This window comes from Haliotis rubra, unplaced genomic scaffold, assembly GCF_003918875.1.
Source record: "Haliotis rubra isolate DU_JTF1 unplaced genomic scaffold, ASM391887v1 Scf386, whole genome shotgun sequence".
Taxonomy (NCBI): domain Eukaryota; kingdom Metazoa; phylum Mollusca; class Gastropoda; order Lepetellida; family Haliotidae; genus Haliotis; species Haliotis rubra.
In genome coordinates this window covers 360,488-385,606 of record NW_025767064.1, presented here as the reverse complement: position 1 = coordinate 385,606, position 25,119 = coordinate 360,488, and the positions used below count along the sequence as shown (strand labels likewise).

The following is a 25,119-nucleotide window of genomic DNA, read 5'->3' as shown; positions in this document are numbered from 1 at the left end:
AGATAACCAATGAGGATTGGGTAGTTACTTACTGCAATGAATCCAGTCTTAGGCGAATATGATGCATACTATAATTATTGGGTATTGAATATAAATACTGGGTAACAAATTCAATAGCAAATCATTAGTTAATGTATCATTCATTATATTCAATCAATTATAATGAACAATATTCTTTGTTTTGACCATGTTGACGGTGTTGCTTTATCACAATGACCAGTGGAACCATGAAGGTCCAGGAGGTGACTAACGGGATCGGGTGGTCAGGCTTGAGACTTGGTTGACATGTCATTGGTTCCCTATGATTGATGCTCATGTTGTTGATCACTGGATTGTCTGGTCCAGATTCGATTATTTACAGACCGTCGCCATATAGCTGGAATATTGCTGAGTGTGACGTAAACCTAAACTCACTCGCTTACAATGACCAGTGACCACATAGATATCATATTATGTATACATGGGTACAATGTGTGAAGCCCATTTCTGGTGTCCCCCGCTGGGATATTGCTGAAAACGGCATGAAACCTCACTCACTCACTCACTCACTCACTCACTCACTCACTCACTCACTCACTCACCTCTCACTCACTCACTCACTCACTCACTCACTCACTCACTCACTCATATTATATATATATAAGACTGTTAACTATTATCCTGCCTGGATTCATCCATTTTGCATTTTCACTTTGATAATTAAGATCCAAACTCAAGAGAATAACAAAGTTTTCCAAAATTCAGGAATATTAGATTCTGGTGATCGTGAATACACCACATACACAGTGGGTACCATGGTAATCTGATGGTGTGACACGATGGAACGTTTTCATGTCACATTGGTTTGGTCAGAGACCATATACCAATATATATGGTCTCTGGTTTGGTTTGCCCAGACTCTGCTACCTTCAGGACACATTAATTACCATATGGGGGCAGGTATGGTGGAGGCTTCTGTGTAATACATCCTCTCAAACTCACGAATCTCTCAACCTCATGCATTTCTGGCCATTGCTTAAGGTGGAAAGTTTTTTGGCCTTCGTGTCAAACCAGTTTGGTTGTTCAAGCTACAGATGATGCTAGCTTCAGTGTTTGGTGCCATGCATATCTGTCAGTGAGTTGACTGCTGCCATGTCTGCATGCCTCATGAAGTGGCATTATATAACCAACTGGTAATGAAATAAAGTGCTAAGATGAATGTCGGCTAATGGACATCAACTGTAAAGTTTAAGCATGTTTTCTGTGAAGATGACTCGTGTTACATTTACGCTCACCACAGTTAAGATGCTGATTCAAAACACATTCTCAGACTATAATGGAGTTTAATCTTCAAGCAGAGACATTTTGTTTTTGTTGAGATACACACCCACTCTTGAATTATACAATTGTTGCACTCTGTAATGCGATAGCTAGAGAATTGTTGTGTTTAATGCTTAAAATATACGTATAGATAATGCTAATATTAACGGAATAAATATCTCTGCTCCCAAACAGTGCCTCCTCTGTTGAGAAACTGATGTTCCAACTTGAAGACAAAATATGAATTCAGACTTCTTGGAAAAACCCCCATATCTCACAAACATTTTTAGTTTTACAGTTTTATTATTTTTTTGGCTCACTAGGAAGAACTATATAGCATATGAAAATGTGCTTTTTAAATGTTTTGTTTAAAGTACATTTAACTCTTGTATGTTGACAATATACTGCAAACGGAATCCATACTGCCATTAAGAAAGTGGTCAGATGTGACATATGTAATGTTTGGGATTAGTCTTTCTCAGGAAAGTACAGGTACTAATACATTGTGGGAGGTGAGTCTCTTGGGGATTTGAACCCATACTCTTAGATTGAAACACCTACTGGTAATTGCCAGTCAGTAAAGTCATCTATACTGGACGGAGAAAGTGTAATCTCAAGTCCCCATTTTCTCAGATATGACTGAACCCACAATTTTTTTCTTCAAATTTATACTTAACAGAGAGTGTTTTAGCTGGATGTTCCAGATTCTTCCATGTCACTATAGTTAAATGTAGATATTGCTGGAATATTGCTAAGAGTGGCGTAAAACCATACTCACTCACTCACTCACTTTAACACAGTGATTGATTTGCAATTTTACTTAAAAACTATTCTACTAATGATCTAGTTTTTCTTTAAAAATAGAATGGAGAAATGGATTTTAATTTGTGATGTTATTGTAAATCCCTGTTGTGTATCCCTGACAGAGAGAAGAGGCTCTTGCAGCGAGGAGGAAGTTTATCTCAAGTGAGGGAGACAGCATCACATTGCTCAACATCTACAAGGCATACAAGGGTGTCAGTGGAAACAAGGTACGAGAATATTGTGTTCTTTGTAAATACATCTTAATGATATCCATTGTCGTGAGCTAAGTTGAATTGACTGATGTCAATAAGGTATTTGAGATGGGTGTTGATTGACTTTGTGAAACAAATGTTAGCATCATTGGTGCTGTCCTTGTCCGTCTTCTGCTGCTGTCTTGACCAGACATTTTGTAAACTTGCTTTATGTGCAGATGACATCCAAAATATTATGCTTTGTGAGTCCACTTTGATGTAATAATAAATGATTATTGGAATCATTTACCTAATTTAGATTAATTATTATAGAGAACATATCAGGTAACTGATGCTGTTCTAAGGGACCGTTCATAATTAATGGCTAGGGGGTGTGTGTGTGTGTGTGATAATTTTGTTCTGGGGAGGTCATCCATTTTGTTCTGGGGAGCTAGGGGGTCAGCAATTTTGTACATAAAAATATCTTAAAAATTCTGCTTAGAAATTATGGAAAGTGGAGGGGGATCATTGTTTTTGTACATGACATGCAGGGGGGTCTCTTATTTTGTACATAAATTTAAGGGGAGGGGGGTCATTCACATTGTACATGCTTCTCCATAAAAATCATCATCACCCCCTCTAGCCATAAATTATGAATGGTCCCTAATATCCCAGTAAGAAATACAATCAGCGGTCAGACTTTCCATTTTACTGTTTTCTTCTCTTGTTTGGTTTCTTTTTTGGAAATCATCTCTCATGGATTGTACAGTGCTGCACACATGTGGAGGTTTAGGACACTTATTATGAATGCCACATTTTGGCTGTAGATGTGTGTGTCGTGATCAACTCCAGACGCAAATTTTCAGGTGTGGTATAGCCAAATATAATAGTCGCAGACAATACCCAGGATTGACAGTCAGATAGACCCAGGTAAATATTAGGCTGAGGAACAATATGTCTGATAAATAGAGAGACACCAGAGAAGTCGGTGAAAGAGGTGTTAGTTTCTTGATGTAATAGTGTTTGCAGGACTTGGTTCATGCTGTGTTTGTTATTGTTCAGACAGTGATCAATGGAGAGTCAGGTGATAAAGATGTACATTTTATTGCTGTAGCAGTCGCAAGAGGGAAGTGTAATCAATAGTGATTAGGAAAGCATTATTTCAGGCTTTATTTACCTTGTGATATTCACATAACAGTAGGTGTGACATTTTGTGAAAGGTTGTGTTTACTGTTAGATACCAGCTTGTGCACATGTGGCGGGGATGTTGTTGTGATCTGCGATAAGTCGGTGAGTGGTAGTGGGATAGAGGTGGTGGTAGTGTTGACACTGATGGTGTAGAGAAACCTACAGGTCTGAATTTAAGTGTAAAATGTGAGATAGAGCTCACTTGGTGCTGAAGTCTCATGATGATTGAACTGTATTCCATATTTGTGTAAATTTCATGCTTTCTGGGGCAGTGGGGTAGCCTAATGGTGAAAGCGTCCACTCGTCCTCCCCGGTTCGATTCCCCACATGGGTACAATGTTTGAAGGCCATTTCTGGTGTTCCCCGCCGTGATATTGCTAGCATTTTGAAGGCCATTTCTGGTGTTCCCCGCCGTGATATTGCTAGCATTTTGCTTAAAGCCGAGTAAAACCAAACTTACTCACTCACTCACTCATGCCTGGCAATGACCACTGAGCCCAATGTCAAACTCTGGAAATGGTCCAGTGAGATATCAGCTTCATTGGGAAAGTGGTACTTGTCGAAGAAGCTTATACTTCAGCTCTCACTGATTCCATGTGACAAGCTACCATAACTGATGGAGCTGATGAAGCACTCACTCATTCAGTAACCGTGTAGGTCCGGGTTAGAATATTGATATTCAGCAATCTATGCTTGTCGTAAGAGGTGGCCAACGGGATCGGGTGATCAGGCTCACTGACTTGGTTGACACAAGTCATCGGTTCCCAATTGCACAGATCGATGCTCATGTTGTTGATCACTGGATTGTCTGGTCCAGGCTCGATTATTTACAGACCGACGCCATATAACTGGAATATTTCTGAGTGCGGCATAAAACTAAACACATTCATTGAGTCCATACAAGAGGCCAGCTGAAGTAATGAAGCTGATGTTTCAATGTTAATTCACTGATAGTAAATGATACTTGAGAAACAAGAACAGCTGAAAAGAGGGGGATGGTGTTTCAATATATCTTCACCTCAAATGAAAGTTTATCGCATAGGTAAATCAAACAGATTTTAACTTGAGGTACAGAATACTGAAAGTACCTTTGAATGCAGATAGCCATTCCTTACTTGTTTTACATTCTGACTAAGGAATATCATGGCAGAGGTAAAAATCAATGTGTTATTGGTTTCAATAGAAAACAAGATGGCCACCATCTGTATATTTAAAGTAATCACATGGTGGTGTTGTACCTGGGCTGGGCACATTAATTACAGACAGGTAACAGCCCAGCTGGCCCCTGTAGCCTGGCTACTGTTGTCCCTGACACTGTACAGTGTTGTTGTGGTGGTGGATGTGGGTGGTGGAGATCAGTTTCGGGGCAAAGTAATTGCTTTCAGACAGGAGGAGGTGTTTTGCTTGGCCTGCCACCAACAGGCCAGGTTTGAATCCCAGCAGATGTCGAGTCATGGATCTCGGCAATATGATTGAGTCAGCAATAATAGGTTAAATGTGCTGTAGCCACTGCGGGCACAGGGCTGACTCGTGTCTGTCGGTAGGAAAATAATGTGAGCAGCTGTTGGCTGATATAAGGCTAGCAGGTAAAGGAGTTCATTGTCAGGAAGATCAGTTACTGTCTGATGAATTCTGCTTTTGTTGAAGTCATGTTCTGAAGGTCGAACTCGACTAGGTATAACTTAAGATGGTACACATGTATTTTACTGGACTAATCAAATACATAATATTTTGTACAACTTAAGTAATGAAACATTACATTTACTTATGTTTACTTTCTTGCCCTGAAAATATATTCATTTTTATTGATAAAAATTCAATGAAAAAAATTTAAAAAATACATGGCCCCATGGCTAAACTTGGATGACCATGTGCCCTGGTTATAGTGGACTCTCCTGCACATGTAGTTCCACCCATACATGGCCCTAAGAGTACACTTGGATGACCACATGCTCTGGTTATAGTGGACTCTCCTGCACATGCAGTCCACTCATACATGGCCCATACATGGCCCCATGACTGCACTTGGATGACCACGTGACCTGGTTATAGTGGACTCTCTTGCACATGTAGTTCCACCCATACATGGCCCCATGACTGCACTTGGATGACCACATGACCTGGTTATAGTGGACTCTCTTGCACATGTAGTTCCACCCATACATGGCCCCATGACTGCACTTGGATGACCACATGACCTGGTTATAGTGGACTCTCTTGCACATGTACTTCCACCCATACATGGCCCCATGACTGTACTTGTATGACCATGTGCCCTGTTTAATGTGGACTCTCTTGCACATGTAGTCCAACCCATACATGGCCCCATGACTGCACTTGGATGACCACATGACCTGGTTATAGTGGACTCTCCTGCACATGTAGTTCCACCCATACATGGCCCCATGACTGCAATTGAATGACCACATGACTTGGTTATAGTGGACTCTCTTGCACATGTAGTTCCACCCATACATGGCCCCATGACTGTACTTGTATGACCATGTGCCCTGTTTAATGTGGACTCTCTTGCACATGTAGTCCAACCCATACATGGCCCCATGACTGTACTTGTATGACCATGTGCCCTGGTTATAGTGGACTCTCTTGCACATGTACTTCCACCCATACATGGCCCCATGACTGCACTTGTATGACCATGTGCCCTGTTTAATGTGGACTCTCTTGCACATGTAGTCCAACCCATACATGGCCCCATGACTGCACTTGGATGACCACGTGAACTGGTTATAGTGGACTCTCTTGCACATGTACTTCCACCCATACATGGCCCCAGGACTGTACTTGTATGACCATGTGCCCTGGTTTAGTGTGGACTCTCCAGCACATGTACTTCAACCCATACATGGCCCCAGGACTGTACTTGTATGACTATGTGCCCTGGTTATAGTGGACTCTCTTGCACATGTACTTCCACCCATACATGGCCCCATGACTGTACTTGTATGACCATGTGCCCTGTTTAATGTGGACTCTCCTGCACATGTAGTCCAACCCATACATGGCCCCATGACTGCACTTGTATGACCATGTGCCCTGTTTAATGTGGACTCTCCTGCACATGTAGTTCCACCCATACATGGCCCCATGACTGCACTTGTATGACCATGTGCCCTGTTAAATGTGGACTCTCCTGCACATGTAGTCCAACCCATACATGGCCCCATGACTGCACTTGTATGACCATGTGCCCTGTTTAATGTGGACTCTCCTGCACATGTAGTCCAACCCATACATGGCCCCATGACTGCACTTGTATGACCATGTGCCCTGTTTAATGTGGACTCTCCTGCACATGTAGTTCCACCCATACATGGCCCCATGACTGCACTTGTATGACCATGTGCCCTGTTTAATGTGGACTCTCCTGCACATTATCCGTGTAACATGCATGACAATACCATATCATTACTGAATTGTCCTGTCTCCATGCCCAGGTTGATGTCATGTACCCAGTAAATGTGATTAGTTCATCAAGGGAAATCTCAATATAGACTTGTTCTTAAAGCTGTTGTGTTTCTGTCTTCACTATTTTATCTCAGTGGCACCTGTTTACAATCCTTTGTGAAGATGTGGCTGTAGTTTTAGGGTGGTGCAATAGGAAAACATACCTCAACAACTATTGTGGCATCACAGCAGGTTTAATTGTATAGTGCACGTACATAAAGATGGCTCATTTGTATCCAGGAAGTTTGTATGTATACATACGGGACGTCCATTTTCAAGGATATAAAAACAAATATAAACTGCTAAGTGATTGTAAGATCCAGCAATGTACAAAGTATGACACAAAATCTACAGGTGTTTTACCAAGGATTAAAATCTTTCATGCATTGTCTGTTGGATATGAAACATCTTGTCCAAGATATTTTTATGGATGAAACTTCTTTATAATTTCATCGCTGAGACCATTCCAGGTCCTTCATCAGGTGAACTGGAATGGTCTCAAACGCATGAGGGAAATTATAAAGAAGTTTCATCCATAAAAATATCTTGGACATCAATGTACAACTTCTAAATGCCACTGAAAGACATCATGAAACATCTTGTTGACAGGTCGTCTGTTGTCCTTTGTAGCTGGCAGATCTGTTTGTGTGGTTGTGTAGATCAATCAACAGACATCACTTTTTTATCTATGGTATAAGAACACATGAAATGTGGTCTACAAGACACTGAATATATCATAGGCATTTAGCAATGTAACTTTTTGTCAGAGCTCTTGTTGCACAGTTGTCTCCCTTAATTGAATTCTTATATTTTTGTCATACATCTCATTACTCGGTACATGCTGTAAGGTTGGCAGACACTGTTTTCCTGACACCTTACATCCATTGATGTGCCAGGTGGTTGTGATTAGAGCCTGTTTCCCTCAAGCTATCTTTCGAGATAATGTGATTTCTGCAAGACTTGTGGAAACAGAGCCTGTTTTGGGCAGTTTTTTGCCCATAAAACCCATGATGTTAACATTTTTAATACATAAACAGTTGTCAACTATTAGCAGAGAGCGTCTGCTGTACATCAGAACACACAAGACTGTGTTTCCGTCAATCTGTTCCTTCAGCCCACACGGTCATTATAGATCCTACCTGTTGTTGCTCCTTAATGTTGCCATCAGTGGAGGTTTAAGGTGTAATTAAGAGCCCTGGGCATCGTTTAACCCGGTCCATGTGCTGTTTATCCACAAGATGAGAGCTGACATGCATTGCCTTGTTAGGGGAAGTCTTGATGGAGCTTGTTACACGCTGGGTGAAGTCTGGGGAAGGTTTTCCTCACCGTCCAGTATACTTAGGTAGTTAGTTATGATACTACTGACAAAGAGTTTACATAGCTCTACATGGTAAACACTGTATGTGTACTCCATTTTACCATTACACAATTAGGGGAGAACAATCTGATGTTATAAAATATCTCAAGGGAATTAGATTGGTTGAGTTTTAGGTCTTGAGAATTTTCTGAAATGGGTTACGTTATGACGATATACTTTCCTTATAAGATGGCAGAAATGGCCAGCAAACATTTTCAATCAAATCATATGAGTGTTTTCAGGAAGTCAACATGAGGTGTTTGTGCATTATACATTTTCAATCAAATCCTATGAGTGTTTTATCATGCTAGCCCACTGCCATGCGCAAGTGAAGCATGAATGCTAGAACACATAAAGCCGAAGGCACATTGGGTTTATGGCCTTATTGTTCCGGCTCTCGGGCGGATGGCTTCTAACCACTACACCACGGAGGCAGTCAATAGAAGTACACATTGGGATAGTTGTAGAACAAAACAAATTTGATGACTGGTTGAGAGATAGACTGTATGCAGCATGCAGTCAGTTGAAGTCATGGCATGTAATATTGAACAAGCTTTCATCACCTGCTATAGTGGCTCACAGGGAAATCAGTGGATTACCATTCTAAAGTTCCAAACGTGACATACAAGGTTGGGTTAATTGGAATTTTCAAGTGAAAGAAATTGTGACTTTAGCCACACAAAATCGACATTAGATCTATATCAAAGATCTGTTTATGAAATTCAACTGTAAAACTGCCACAGGTCTTTCAAATGTAAAACATCTCAGCAGGCCTCACTTGAAACAAAGTCTCATGGTTACTAAGAAATAGCAAGATACCTGTTATAGTTGGGCAAGGGTGGCAGTAGGTTACATGGTTGTTTATATGTCTCACAGGGAGTTTTACTAAATGATGACTAGCCAGTCAGATAGTCACAGTTACGACAGTTGATGATAGTTTACACCATTCATGTGCCATGTGTTGATCCCGCTGCCTTTGTTGGTTTTAGGATTTCAACATTTGCAGGAAACCCTTTTCCTCCAGATTTAAGTTACAAATACCAAGGTGTCTTTCAACAAATAAGAAGATCAAACGATATCCACCCTGATGCTTATAGACCATGGAGAGCATGTGAACGTATTGTGTTGATTTGAACTGTTTGTTGTGAATGATTGCAGAGTTTGCTTCCCCATTCTCACAGTGCCCCGAGTGCTTGTTGAAGAGAGTTTGAAGAATTTTGATATCTGCTTTGTACAAACATTTAAAAAACATAAGTGCACTTGATGCTGGATTCTGCTGGCTATTTAGGCAACAGATGTGGACTCAGTGTTTTCATTCTCCAACTGTCTTCTGCTACAGGATTGGTGTCGGGAGAACTTCATCAACATACGCGAACATGAAGACGGCACTGGAGGTGCGGCGGCAGCTGCGGGACATCGTGCTGCGTCAACAACTACCGATACAGTCGTGTGGACAGGACACCACCGCCATTAGGTGAGGGGGTTTAATTCCTTCATAATGATGGTGTATTTCCTGTGGGAGATATGCTTATTATTGCCTGACTCTTCAACTGGGTAATGAACAGGGAACCTGCACCTGTAAGACAGATGGAAAGCATGTCAACATATCGGAAGACTGCATGTGACTTGTAAATGTCAAGTGCTTTCCCTTATGCAATTGCCAGGATATTCAAGGGTTGGATAGGTAGCTCAGGTACAAATGGATACTGATAAGGTGGTGGTGGTGGAATTGGGTTTAACGTCGTGCTGGAGAATATTTCGCTCATATGACGACGTGCAGGCACGTGTATGTGTATGTGCGGCTGCTTGTACTAGCCCAGACTTAAGCTGGTTTTATAGTGCTAGCCCACTGAGATACCATGCCGCAGTGAAGCATGAATACCCCACTCAGACACATTATACTGACTCCGAGCCGACCAGTCCTTGATGTACCCATTAATGCCGAACGCCAGGCAGGGACCAACAAGTACCATATTTTAACGTGTTTTGGTATGACGCGGTCGGGGATCGAACCCGCGACCTTCCACACTCCGGGCGGACGCTCTAACCACTACACCATGGAGGCGGTCGATAAGGACCCTGATAAGGACCCAGATCACATAAACAGACTCGGACCTGTGGTTAGTCACGTGATATTTTGTTTAGTGACAATAACCATAAAACTGTATGGTTAAACAAGACACTTTTACTTCTTTTTCTTTGTTACTATGCAGGCACTCTGAAGTTTGCATGTGTTAGTGAAGATGAAACTTTGGTCAACTAGACTGTTCATAATCAGATTATTTCACACGTGTATCTAAACAGTTTTTGCTAGGGTTCTTGTAACATGTTACACCCCTTCAGTATGACAGATCATTTTGTGACCATATAGATGGGAAAATAGTAACATACTCTCATGAGTGAACTTGAGTGGTGTGAATACACAAAATTCAGTTCATGAAAATTCATGAAATATTTGCTGAAGTTTTATTTTGCCTATCAACATGTCCTTTGATGATAATAATATGTTCAAACCACCAATATTGTCTAAACAAAACAAATTCCATTTACCAAGAGATGTTTCGCCTTACAGTGGTTGTTATGGTGTAACAATATAACAAAAAGAATATTTCACAGAGGTTTTCTCAACTCTCACATAAGACTCCGACAGATCAGATTGAGCATCTACACTCTCCTTTCTTCATTTAAATGTTTGTACAATTCTAGACTTCAGGGTCTGTATGACAGACTAGTACCATTCGTCTAACTTCAAATGTTGCAGGTGAGCACCAGTGCCTTGGCACTGGCATGTTATACTATTGTATTGATCCTCTAGATTTTCAGGTAGTAGGTTTAACTGTAAGTCTGGCTTGAAAGAAATGGCAAAATAATCTAATCATTTTATCAAGCACAAGAAAGAGGTCTCTTTATATATATACCTTTCCCAAGTTGTTATCAATAAAAAGTTTGTCGAAGTATTTCCATGTATCTCAATAACAATTGACTTTAACATGGTAGAGGTATACTTTGGTTGGTATCTGGATGCTGTATAAATATTCAGACCAACTGCAATATCATTACATCTGTCTACAGAGATATAGTGGGTGATAGATAGTAAAGTACTATCAGTTATACAACAACAGTGTTGATACATGCCGGATAACCAGATTTTGATTTTTCAGTAAACCAATCTGTTTTTCTTACCTACACCATAGCATACTGTATCAATCTGGATTATACAAATAACAAATCATTGTACCATGGGCTTTTCTTTCCGTGATTCCCTTAGCAGACAATGCTTGCTGGCTTTACCATCCTTGGGTAGTGTTATCACACACCTAGATGTGATGTATTGTTGGTATATCATCACCCGGTTAATGTTCTCCCTCTCTCTGATTTATATACATTTATCTTATCAAGTCTGTATTTCCACCTTCTTGTTCGTATCTCTTACTGCAGTCAGCTCCTTTTACTCTGCAGCCTATTCCTGGTAATGCCGTGATTACCGTAGATATTCTAAAAATGAACCATACATGTAAAAGCTCTTTAGGTATTGGAAGGGTAACCTAGTGGTTAAAGCGTTCGCTCATCACGCCGAAGACCCGGGTTCTATTCCCTTCATGGGTGCTATAAATTTTCCCCACTCGACAAAATAAAATCCTAATCTTAAGATAGACGAGAGCAAGACTCTGACTACGCAAGTCAGTTTGTTGAACAAAAAAAGTTTTTTTCATATATTAGGCCAAACCAGTTATATTTCTTGTTTTACAGATTTTTGTCTTCAGAACATCTAAAGGCAAAGGGGGAAAATAAAATCACCAGTCAAAGCGAAAAACACACATGAGATTTTTAAAGGCATTGTTTTTCAAGTTCACACTTGCTGAGGTTCTCAAATATTGTTAGATAATGCAGTTTAATGTCTCTGAGAACAGATACTGGTGTTTTAGAAACATCTTCCGCATAATATGATTGGTAATTCATAGAAAAAGGACATGTTATGTTGACTTTATTTCGGTTCAAGGGGCCCGGGTGCTTTTGAGGATTCCTGCTTTTGTATTGAACTTAGAGACCTCTAAACATTAATCTTAACATGGGTTCTGCTTAACGGTCCTGGTACCTTCATACATCATTTCGATCACTGGTTAAAGTGCCCTGGGATTTTCTAATTTTATAGTAGAATTATGGTACCGGTGTCAGCATTCTTGCAATGGATGCCAGGCTGTTGGGCAAGTGTTGATGATTAGGCAGCATCCACATTGCTCCTGTTGTACCCTTGTAGCCAATAGGGAAAACAAACGAGGACCTTCTGATAGAGAAATGTGCAACTTGTACAGTACAGCATGGAAACTCATTCTCTCACCTGACTTTTGCTCACAGTCGTGAGTGTGTGACGCAAGATTCAACCTTTCTGTCTTTATTTTGAGCATGTTATTTTGGCGGGCGTTGTTGTGATGGACGGCAAGCCGCCAATTCGACCAACTGTTGGTTGTCCTAAAGGTCAGAGTTGATGAGCATGCTCTTTACAATGGTATCAAGTTCGGAGTGTTTGGGAAGGTGTGAGGTGTGTTTGAGGTATTTGAAAACACACGTCACAGCAAGGTGTTCTGTTGACCAGAATCAGAAAAAGTGATGGTCTTTGAGGTACATTAAAAAGATTAGTGTGGGTTTCAGCATTTACAGCCTTTCCTCTCATTCCTCGCTGTTTTCTGCCATCATAAAGATTTTTGGTTTTCAGGAACTATTTAAGAAAAGGTTAAAAAAACATTTGTCTTTTAAGATTGTCATACTTTGTAATCTTCAAAATAGGTTAGTTGTGTATTTTTTAGGAACTGAGTTAAAATATTGATTGCATTCTGTTCTTTGTGAAATAACATTTAATGTCATTCAAGAACATTGCAGGCACATGTCTATGTGTAGCTGCTTGGAGTGGTCCATACCCACTGAGATACCAGGCCACAGTTTAACATGGGTTCTCCACTCATACATTCTACGTTGACTTCACGTGAATAAGGGGGCGGTACTAATTTGCCTGCTGTTATCCGAAATACTTAATGTCGCACTATTTTCAAGGTCACAGTCGCGTATTCAACATTTGTTCAAGCATGATTGATGACAAATGTCAATTGTCTCGGCAGGACTGACCTAAACAATATGACATTTGAAATCTTTCACATGTATAGCGGTTGTTAATCTAACTCACTTCAGATTAAGTCCATACAAGCGTGCATGAAGAGCTGCCATGCAAACCTAGCACCTTCCTTTTGTAAATACACCTCACAAGTTTCTCATCACGCGTACACCCACACACACTTACACAGGCAAATGTCACCAACATACACGGCCAGTTTTATACTCTTGTACACAGTCTGTAGTAGTGTATGAAATGCTGGTCTCATTTCACTCAGCCTTCCAGAGCCATGTCATTTCTGCAAAGTTTATTAAAACTTTCAACATTGAGCATTTTGGTCCCCTATCTCACTATGCAGAGTTACTTCCCTTAGTCAGGATTCTACCCGATCTTGGGTTTGAATCCGAGAATCACTCTGATTCTACTCTTTGTCGGTCAACACAGTATCCATGCTTGTAGGTTTCACAAAAATGACCAGAATCACTTTGGGCTGGTTTCACATGAGAAATACCCCGTACTTCATCACTATTTAAACCTGTGAAAATCCAGGTAAGAATTGGTCTTCAGTAACCTATGATTGTCGTAAGAGGCAACAAACGGGATCGGGTGATCAGGCTCGCGGATTTGGTTGACACATGTAATTGTATCTCAATTGCATAGATTGATGCTCAAGTTGTTGACTTGATTGTCTGGTCCAGATTTGATTATGTACAAGACCGCTGACATATAGCTGGAATATTGCTGAGTGTAGTGTAAAACTAAACTAACTTACTCACTCACTCACTCTTGTAATCCCGAAGTCTGGCATTATGGTATATATTGCTCATTGTGGTGTAAAACAACTAATCAACCTACCAAATCATTACTATTTAAATCATATATACCACATAAGTAAATAAACAATGATAAATGTATGTTCCTACTTGAAGAAGTTGCGGAGGTCAGTTGGCGGGATACATCACTCCAGGAGGTTTGTTCAGCCAATGCAGGTCACTTGTCTTGTAAGCACCTATGTAAACATGAAGTAGCCAGCCAGTAAGGCATGTTGATGTTGCATGGGGTCAACTGCAGCATCCTTGTAGCTAGAAGTGATGGCAAGGTACATGTGAGGATCTGAACATCCTGCTGTCTGTATGTCAGCTGGAAATAGACCACAATAAAGGCAACATGGAAGATGATCAGGTGCCAGGTGTTGCTGAAGGGGCAGACGTGTAAAAACAGTCTTGACTGATTCTTTGATTTCATTGTGGTTTTGCCTTGTAGCATTTGGAAGAATTGTTGAGACTCAATGGTGATAGCTTCCATAGGCATTTGGGATTAAAGGTTTTGGTCCGATTTTTCTCAAGATTTTGTTGATGATAGAAGCATTATTTTTCCCTCCAAATAGGATGTTTTGACTGACCCTGAATGTTGAAGGCATTGTGATTCTGACTCACTTTTATCAGATTTGATGCAATGGCATTTAGGGAACAATGCTACGGGTTGTGATTATTTTCAAAACAATCAATTGTCATGACTGTGAAAACATTACCTTCATTTTGTTGCAAAATATCAACAACATCAGCCATTGTTCATGACAGTGTTCATGACCTTGACCTATATTTATTGAGTGATGTATTGTGTTATATGTACATGTGCAGCGTTCTTGGCTGACTTAACCCGCAGAAATTCCTGGGCAGAATCAGTTCCTGTTAAACCATGACTGCATCAGAGCTGCCTACAGTTGAAAATTGGTTGGTTACAAACTGTGACCAGGCTAAATTTTTGTATTTTTATCACCTATATGGTGTGGATTGTTGTTCATATAACAAATGATATAGCCGGAATATTGCCTCAAACAATGTTGGACCCATGAAGGTCTGGGGTAGAATAGGTCTTCAGCAACCCATGCTTGCCACAAAAGGTGACTATGCTTGTCGTAAGAGGCGACTAACGGGATCGGGTGGTCAGGCTCCCTAACTTGGTTGGCATATGTCATCGGTTCCTAATTGCGCAGGGGCGGTGGGGTAGCCATTCGCTCGTCACGCCGAAGGCCCGGGTTCGATTCCCCACATGGGTACAACTTGTGAAGCCCATTTCTGGTGTCCCCCGCCGTGATATAGCTGGAAAATTGCTGAGTGCGGCGTAAAACTAACCTCACTCACTCACTCTTTTACTCACTCACTCTTTTACTCACTCACTCCACTCACTCACTCACTCACTCACTCACTCACACTCACTCTCACTCCTCACTCACTCACTCACCACCACTCACTCTCACTCACTCACTCACTCACTCACTCACTCACTCACTCACTCACTCACTCACTCACTCACTCACTCACTCACTCACTCACTCACTCACTCACTCACTCACTGCCGATTCACTCTCCAGTGACTGCCCACCAGGCTGAATCAGGTCCTGTTCATGACCTTGTTGGAGGTGAACTGTCCAGGTGAAGTGTTCCATCAGAGTGTGAGATTGTTTCAACTGTTGTACTCCACAGACGCTGCATGTCAACGGGTTTCTTCATGAATGCTGCCGAGCTGCAGAAGACTGGAGACTACATCACTGTAAGTAACTGAAGACATCAAGTGTCCTCTAGATGGAGCCCCGTTGTCCACTGCACACAGCTGCACAGTGTCTTCACTGTTTAGAACAGAAGTCATGCAGTGGTAACTATATAAGCCTCCACAGTGTATAATGCAGGGGTGGAAATAACCCATTGCCCGACGCCGGAGTCCAGTGGGTTTTTTTTCTGTCGGGCAAGCAAATTTGTATATCACACTGTACTGGTGTCCAGTTGATATTCCAATGTTAGTTATGTTGTTTATTTAAAAAATCAACATGAAAACGGCCGGTATGGTGGAAAAATGATCAGAGCAAGTGATTTTACATGTGCCACTGTACCGGAGTACGCTAACAATTTTAAAGTTATTTCCACCCCTGTAATGTGGACCTGCAGTTTCTACTGTATGTATGAGGCCAATGTCCTCAATAAAGAGCATCAAAGTAAAATATGGTTTACAACTCAACTCACTCACTCACTCACTGCACAAATCCAGTCATTTTGTCATTTTGTATCAAAGATGTTTACTGGTACTCTGATGGTCCAACCTTTATTCCAGCTTTCAGTGAGGAAGACTGTATCAATCCATCCATCCTCTGGGCTGTTCCAGTGCAAGCCAGCCTACGTCCTGTATAATGAACTGGTTCAGACATCCAAGTGCTACATGAGGTATGTAGACACAGTGACACATCACACAAACCTTGCTTGACCACTGACATTCTGATGTATTGATGTTACCAACATTTTCCTGTTAAATGTTCTGTTATATATTTCTGTCAGTATATGATTTATGGGGAAGTGATAAAGGTGTTGGCTCACTACAAAACTGGTTCAGTTTCTCACTAAATGCAGCGTGTGAAGCCCACTCTTTGTGGTCTTGGTGTACACGGCCATGATCTGACTGGATATTTCTGAAAACAGCATGTCCATACACACTCACCCACTCACTAGTGTTGGGAATTGGTTAAAAGCTCATAATTGATGATTGGTTCATAACCACCGATCAATCTTCGAAAATAATTGGTTAGCGTCATTTATGAAATTTGTTAATGCACAATAAATAAGGAAAAAAATATGTAGTTATTTGGGGGTTTGGGGCAAAATTTCACATCTTTAAAGTATGACTAGTATGTTAGGAACATAAATCTCTTGGTGTCTTCCAATCATGACTTGAAACGCTTGTAGTGCTTATGAAATGTAACAGACAAAACCAACCTAGTGAAGAATATTGTTGATGAAAACAAGTGTTCCAGAATTGTTTGTGTTCTATTATGAGAAAACATGATCCATTGCTTGGTCGTTTAGTCACTGCGACCAATCTTCGATTATTTCAATTAATCAGACCACCACTACCACTCACATCATCATGTATATTGTGAAGATTAAAGTACTGTCGGAAATAGAAGAAAACTGTTTTTTCATATTTATCTCTACAACTTAGGTAGTTGATATGTGAAAGTGTGAAATATCTGATAAACTAAGTTCGGCCTAACTGCAGTCTGAGTGATAGGGAGATAGGAAACATAATAAAAGGACTTTAGTGAGGAGAGATTAGTTCAGAAATGAGCAATGAGATTTTTTTCTAAGTCCAAAGCGACTTATTTGGAACAGACCATGGCTTTATGCAAATTAGTGTGCAATGATATTGTATTTCAAAGGACACTTTTTGAATGCCCATCTTGAAATTAGACTTAACTTCATTATAAACGATAGCTGACGTACAAAATAATAACTTTCATACTGAAACTATTAAGGATGTAGCTACCATGGAGTCTCACTGTCACTATAAAAAGAAACAGATAGGAGGGGTCATCTCAAAAGTAAAACCAGGGCGGGTGTCGCATACGATGGTTGGGGTCGGGCTGGGGGATAGAGATATCAGCTGAGATACGATAATCCTTTAGGGCAATTATACTGGGGAAGTACACGGCATGTTATAACAATTTACAAATAATATCCAGTCCTGTCGATCTTCGGGTGTTCATGCCACCCATATATTTTGAGACATTTAATACGATGCTTTTCTATGGTTATCAGGTATCATACTCTTTTACATACTTTTCTCAACATAAAATTTATGAAAGAAAGACACGTAAGATGTTAATCAAAAGTTGAGACATATTCAGCACACATGAAAAAGTACAAATTATCTTTGAGATGACCCCTTGTGCGTGTAGGCAGCACATGCATTTCATGCCAGGTGAGTCGACAGTCCCTCGTCATACCTGGCTGAGCGACCAAATTGACATCTATAGTCTGATCTATTGTTTTCAGCAGCTATTCGTATTTTTTCTAAGTTTTGCCCCGATTTTACGAGTAAACATGCTTTTCTGGATATGCTCTTACGCATCCCACTGAATGCACAGTTAGGCCGAACTGGGTCATTTCGACATATGCTATTTGCAGTTGTGTAACTTTTAGGGATACAAAGTAAGAGCCTAAAAACAGTTTTTTTCTATTTCCGACCATTCTTTAGTGTCTACAGCATTGAACCATTTGTTCAAACAATGAAGTAGTTCATTCTTTTCCCTGTCACATCAAGGATCCAAGTTTGATTTTGTCCATGGCTATCTTGTGGAGTTCTACTAGTGTTGGGAATTGGTAAAAATCTCATAATTGATGAATGGTTCATTGCAACCGAGCAATCATCAAAAATAATTGGTTAGCGTCATTTATGAAATTTTCCTGGCTATGTTTGTTAATGCACATAAAATAAACACAAAACATGTAGTTCTTTTAGGTTTTTGCACAAAATGCATTTGCACATTTCACATCTTTAAAGGATGACAAGTATGTTAGGTACATAAATTTCTTGGAATCTTTAAGATAAATTCAATCCTGACTTGGAATGAGCTTGTATTTCTTATGAAATGTAACGGACAAAACCAACCTGTGAAAAATATTGTTAATGCAAACGTGTTCCAAAATTGTTTGTGTTCGATTATGAGAAAACATTGCGAGTCATTAGTCATTGCGACCAATCTTCGATTATTTCAATTAATCGCACCACCACTAAGTTCTACATATCTGGAAGTAGAGACTGTACCACCATTTGGCCCTTGTCCACTGGTGTGTCATCATTGCAGCCGCTCATCATCATACAGTCAACTGTTATGTTTACAGTGCAAGTAAGATATGCAGCATGGCCTCTCGGAACTGTATTGAAAAGATGTTCCACTAAATAAGTCATATGAATGTAAACATGAAAAGATGTTCTACTAAATAACTGATATGAATGCAAATATGAAAAGATGTTCTACTTAATAATTGATATGAATGAAATATGAAAAGATGTTCTGCTAAATAACTTATATGAATGCAAATATGAAAAGATCTACTAAATTACTGATATAAATATGAAAAGATGTCCTATGAAATAACTGATATGAATGCAAATATGAAAAGATCTTCTACTAAATTACTGATATAAATATGAAAAGACCTCCTACTAAATTACTGATATAAATATGAAAAGATGTCCTACTAAATAATTGATATGAATGCAAATATGAAAATATCTTCTACTAAATTACTGATATAAATATGAAAATATCTTCTACTAAATTACTGATATAAATATGAAAAGATGTTCCACTAAATAAGTCATATGAATGTAAACATGAAAAGATGTTCTACTAAATAACTGATATGAATGCAAATATGAAAAGATGTTCTACTAAATAATTGATATGAATGAAATATGAAAAGATGTTCTGCTAAATAACTGATATGAATGCAAATATGAAAAGATCTACTAAATTACTGATATAAATATGAAAAGATGTCCTACTTAATAACTGATATGAATGCAAATATGAAAAGATCTTCTACTAAATTACTGATACATATATGAAAAGATCCTCTACTAAATTACTGATATAAATATGAAAAGATGTCCTACTAAATAACTGATATGAATGCAAATATGAAAAGATCTAAATTACTGATATAAATATGAAAATATCTTCTACTAAATTACTGATATAAATATGAAAAGATCTTCTGCTAAATTACTGATATAAATATGAAAAGATGTCCTACTAAATAACTGATATGAATGCAAATATGAAAAGATCTTCTATTAAATTACTGATATAAATATGAAAAGATGTCCTACTAAATAACTGATATGAATGTAAACATGAAGAGATTTTCTACTAATTAACTGATCTGTGTAAATATGTATACACCCAATAATTTAAAGATGTGCACCTTGCTACACCTCGTGGGTGTTAGGAAGTGTAAACACATGTTTATGTCCGTGGCAGGTAGAGGTGCGTACAACCAGTCAGCCACACCTCTCCTGAATCTCTCCTGGGCATAGACCCCCAACCTCCCCCAGCTCTGCCTTACTGGAGCCACATTTAGACAGACAGGAGCTGGGTAATTGGTAGCCTTGCTCCAAGGCTGTACTGAATGCTAAGCCCACTGGTGTATAGTAATTCTATCCTATAAAGAGGTAAGTCTAGATAAGCGGACAGTACAAGGACCCCAGGCCTTTAGAGGAATATTTATATTTTATAGAAATTGTCATTTAAACTATTTATTATTTCCTTAGAGACTTGTGCAAGTCTAGGTAATTGGCTGTACATATGCTAGGATACACTCAGGTGTGGGCTGAACCAGCTTACCGAGATGCCCCTTGTATTTTGTTTGATACAAAAAACTTTTGTGTATTTTGAAATTATGTCTGTATTTATGATTCATTTGAATTTTGTCAGTGCAACTTAATACTCAGATAAAAGGAGAATTCCTGTGTCTTGGTGAAAGATTTTCACATTAAAATGTTGTTGTGTATTTTATTTGCACCCAGTGCCTGGGAATTTTTTTGGAAAATGTGTTCATGCTGGAAATAATATTTTGATTAATTCTCAAGCTTTAAAAATTGTCAAGATATTACTCACTAAATCAGGAGCTGATAGCAGTCCGTACATACATTATGTTCCCCACAAGTAGATGATCACAGAAATAAGGCACTTGGGCATGATGAATGTTGACATATAGTTTCCAAGCCATGTGCTGTAGACCAACCACATTTCTCTTCTTATATAAGTTTTTAGAGACATGTCTATCTTTACCTGGCTTCAGCATTCCCAGCACTGCATCTCTTGTCAGGACATCTTGAACTCACCATGATAGTCTGCCTGACTGGCGGCAGTACCCCCGGAATCGGGAGTACCATGGGAAAGTGACTTTGTGACTAACTAGCTACTGTTATCTGTGATAAGACACACCTTGATCAGATCTGACAGGTCCTTGCCCACATTGCAGTACATTTCACAGGGAAAAGGATTTATTTCACATGTTTTTGTATGATAATCATGATAACCGAACTTTCATCTTGACACATGTTTAGGTGATGGGTGATAGAATTAAATCGGTAGCATCTGAAGATGTGAATAGTGTTAATACATAGCACAACAACATGGCATGTTCTTGGAGAAGAGTGGTCTTTGATGTCAGGAACTGTGGTTTATCTTGAAACACAGCTTTAAGAAATAACCTCAGTAGGTTGTATGTGCAGACAGGTCAAGACTCTAACATCTATAGGAACTACACAATAACTTTCTTGATATTATGTTTCATATAGTGGAATACAACTAGACTTACCTATTTTAGTGGTGCTGGGTCTAGTGGGTAAAGCAGTCGCTTCTCATGCCGAAGCCTCGAGTTCAAGCCTATTTCTGGTGTTCCCCTCCATAATATAGCTGGAATATTGCTTGTTCAGCGGAGTGGTTGAGTTGTTGACTCATTGTGAATACCAAGGTTTTATTCCATAAATGGGCATTTTGTGTGATGATCATTGTTCTTGTCCTGTGTCATTACATTGTTGCTATATTGCAAAATGATGTGTGTGAAACACTCACTCATATACAAAATCATTGACTAGAATATCTTTTATTGTCACAAATTCCTTTTTTGTGAAAGGGATATAAAGCAATACTCACTAACTCACTCACAATCTGATTGACTTGAACTTTTGTCGAGTTCATTGTGACAGTAAACATCATCCATTGAATTCAAATAGTTATTGTAACTTTTGAGCATATTTCTAGCATTTTATGACTTCCTTGCAAACAGGACGGTAACATTTGTGCCTGTATGTTTCCAGAGATCTGACAGTAGTTGATCCTGATTGGCTGTCCGAGGCAGCACCTGCCCTCTTCAAGAAGAAAGCTGCTGCTGCCTCCGTAACATAATACATCCCATGTGGGGGATACGAGGATGTGATACGACCATCATGTACCAGGGTGGTACACCTGTGACTGGCTGATGGTACCGAGAGAGATTGAGATGGGATAGGGGGAGGGTAGGGTTTGTGGGGTGGCAGAGAAAATAGGTGATACCTTCTACGGCCTTGATTATCATGAAAGATACGTATGCTTGATGATGTCAAGACTGGAGAGAGATAGAGGGGTTGACCAATACGTCCAGCCTCAGTGGGACCGGTATCTCATGTAATATAATACACACGTAGCGTCATCTAGAAAGAGTGAAGAAATAGATTTATGGGAATTCTTAATCATCTTGTAAATATTTTCAAATTGCAAGAGAGTAAAAGTTTTTGTTGTGACAAGGCTCCTGTTGAGATAAATAATCAAGTTGGAATGACTTGCCTGTAGGTGGAACTGTTCTTCAGGGATATCTCTGCTATTTATGAAGCGTGTTTGGGTAATATGTTTTACATGAGATAAAGCATATGACTTAAAAGGTCATTGTTATAGTTATCAAAGTTGTCACAATGAGTATAATGATTTAAATGTAAATAAAACATGTACATATGAAATGTTTCTATTTTGAATTTTTCTTTCTTTTTTTTTTGTGTCTGTAACGTCATATTTTGTTGTGTGTAATGTCACTGGTAGCAAAACATGTTTTGTAAATTATTTGCACAATTTAGCAACCATATTTTATGTTCGGGTTGTAAAAAATAACCAACTTACAAACCGGAAGCAAGTAGATGAAGTGGCATTGCTGTAAGTTTTGATCTGAAAGTTGACCTGAGATGTGTTGTGTTACAGTATTTGTGTTTCCTGGTTTGAGGATTATATGCTGAAATGATCATTGCGGAGATGCCTTGTACTTGTGAGCCCAACTCTCGACTGCACATCTTGGCATGGAAGCTGTTTAGCAGACAGGCAGATTCTATAACCATAATTGTTAACTGATGCAGGAATATCAGCCTCAAGATAAACAGATTACTGCTCAGTGGGCATGGGATAGATAGTGGATTTGATTGGACAATGATAAAGTATAAGCTACAATTTCAAGAAAGATGAATTGTGTAATGAGTATTAGAAAGTAAGGTGGGTCCTGGTGTCCTTGAGGTTTTCTTATGTAGTTATTACATCTAGAGGGCTCCTTCATTGTTTACACAAGGATTATGACAAGGACACCTTGACTTTATGTTCTTAATTTTGAAGAAACTGTGGCTTGGCAATCTGTCAAAAACGGTTGGTATAACTTCTGTGTGTCATTATTTGCCAATTATATTAATATTTCTGCGCTATATGTTATTATGTTGTTACTTGTGATGAAATTATGCTGCATGTGTATATGTTTAAAGTCAGGTATCATTAGATGCTTTGACATTTCCACAGTCAATCTGTCTTAAGATGAACCAAAGTACCATGAAAGAACAGGGTAGTCCTTATCTGTATTTAGTAGTTTTGTTTGTGGTTTAATGTCACACTCTTCTGGTGTCCCCTGCCGTGATGTTGCTGGAATATTGCTAAAAGCGGCGTAAAACCAAACTCAGTCAGTCAGTAATGTCACACTCAGAAATGTTCAAGCTATATCACAGCGATCGGTAAATAATTAAGTCTGGATCAGACAATCCAGTGATTAACATCATGAGCATCAATCTACACAACTAGGTTATGATGACATGTATCAACCAAGTCGGCAAGCTTGATCATCTGATCCTGTTAGTTGCCCTTATGACAAGCATGTGTTGTTGAAGACCAATTCAACACCAGGTCTTCAGGTCTTTTTTGAGTAGTTGTGTTTGAGTAGTGTATGTGTGAGGTGAGGTGAGGTGAAATTGGGCTTAACGTTGAGAATATTTCGCTCATATGACGACGTGCATGCGTGTGTATGTGTATGTGCGGCTGCTTGTACTAGCCCAGACTTAAGCTGGTTTTATAGTGCTAGCCCACTGAGATACCATGCCGCAGTGAAGCATGAATACCCCACTCAGACACATTATACTGACTCCAAGCCGACCAGTCCTTGTTGTACCCATTAATGCCGAGCGCCAGGCAGGGACCAACAAATACCATATTTTAACGTCTTTTGGTATGACGCCGTCGGGATCAAACCTGCGACCTTCCGCTCTCCTGGCGGACGCTCTAACCACGACACCACGGAGGCGGTCTAGTGTATGTGTAGTTGACAGAAGGTGGTTGCCTTAGTCCAGTGGTGTGTGATGGTCATGATGTGGGTTTGATTTTGTACATGGTTATATTTTGGTACAGTACACAGTCTGGCTCTTACAGTTGCCTGTAGGGCATATTGTGGCCGGAAGTGATTCAAGTTGCAGTTGTCTCTTACCACCATATTGTAAAGTTCAGCAGCTTGTTCCACAAAATGATTTTAGTGCAGAATGACTCCCATACTGTTAGGACCATATGAAAAGATGGCTTTGTGAAACAGGTCCAGGTTCAATATGCAGGCTACTAGGGATAAGTGTTAGTATGGATGAAAGCTGAGGATGGACTTGCAGCAGTGACTGACTGTGTAAATTATACCCCGGCTTCTTACATCCACTGCTATACCCATGAAGGTCTGGGGTAGAATTGATCTTCAGTAATATAACACATGCTTGTTGTAAGAGGTGACTAACAGGATCGGGTGGTCAGGCTCGCTGACTTGGTTGACAGATGTATCGTATCCCAATTGTGTAGACTAATGCTCATGCTGTTGATCACTGGATTGTCTGATCCAGACTCAATTATTTACAGACTGCTGCCATATATCTGGAATATTGCTGAGTGAGGTGTAAAACAACAAACCAATCCAAACTTCCACTACTGCCCTCTGTCTGATCTGGTACAGGCTGGTCGTTGTACTTCCACTACTGCCCTCTGTCTGATCTGGTACAGGCTGGTGACTCTGCCCTCTGTCTGATACAGGCTGGTTGTTGTACTTCCACTA

The 25,119-nt window shown here is 39.7% G+C and overlaps 1 protein-coding gene and 1 long non-coding RNA gene across 2 annotated transcripts in view; one reads left to right on the top strand and one right to left on the bottom strand.

The window, feature by feature from the left end:
• Nucleotides 1–22,750, top strand: part of LOC124286555 (ATP-dependent RNA helicase DHX33-like) — an 80,982-nt gene extending 58,232 nt beyond the window's left edge. The window contains 6 exon segments of the mRNA XM_046722925.1: nt 2,226–2,330; nt 9,647–9,679; nt 9,681–9,781; nt 15,901–15,967; nt 16,523–16,632; nt 22,076–22,750. Coding sequence (XP_046578881.1) covers nt 2,226–2,330; nt 9,647–9,679; nt 9,681–9,781; nt 15,901–15,967; nt 16,523–16,632; nt 22,076–22,163 — 504 coding nt within the window. The 3' untranslated portion in view covers nt 22,164–22,750.
• LOC124286556 lies at nt 957–18,694 on the bottom strand. Its single transcript, XR_006901063.1, has 4 exons — nt 18,550–18,694; nt 13,688–13,692; nt 6,409–6,413; nt 957–968 (listed from the first exon to the last, which is right to left on the bottom strand). It is a non-coding gene; the product is annotated as an uncharacterized LOC124286556 (long non-coding RNA).
• Nucleotides 22,751–25,119: the final 2,369 nt, after the last annotated feature.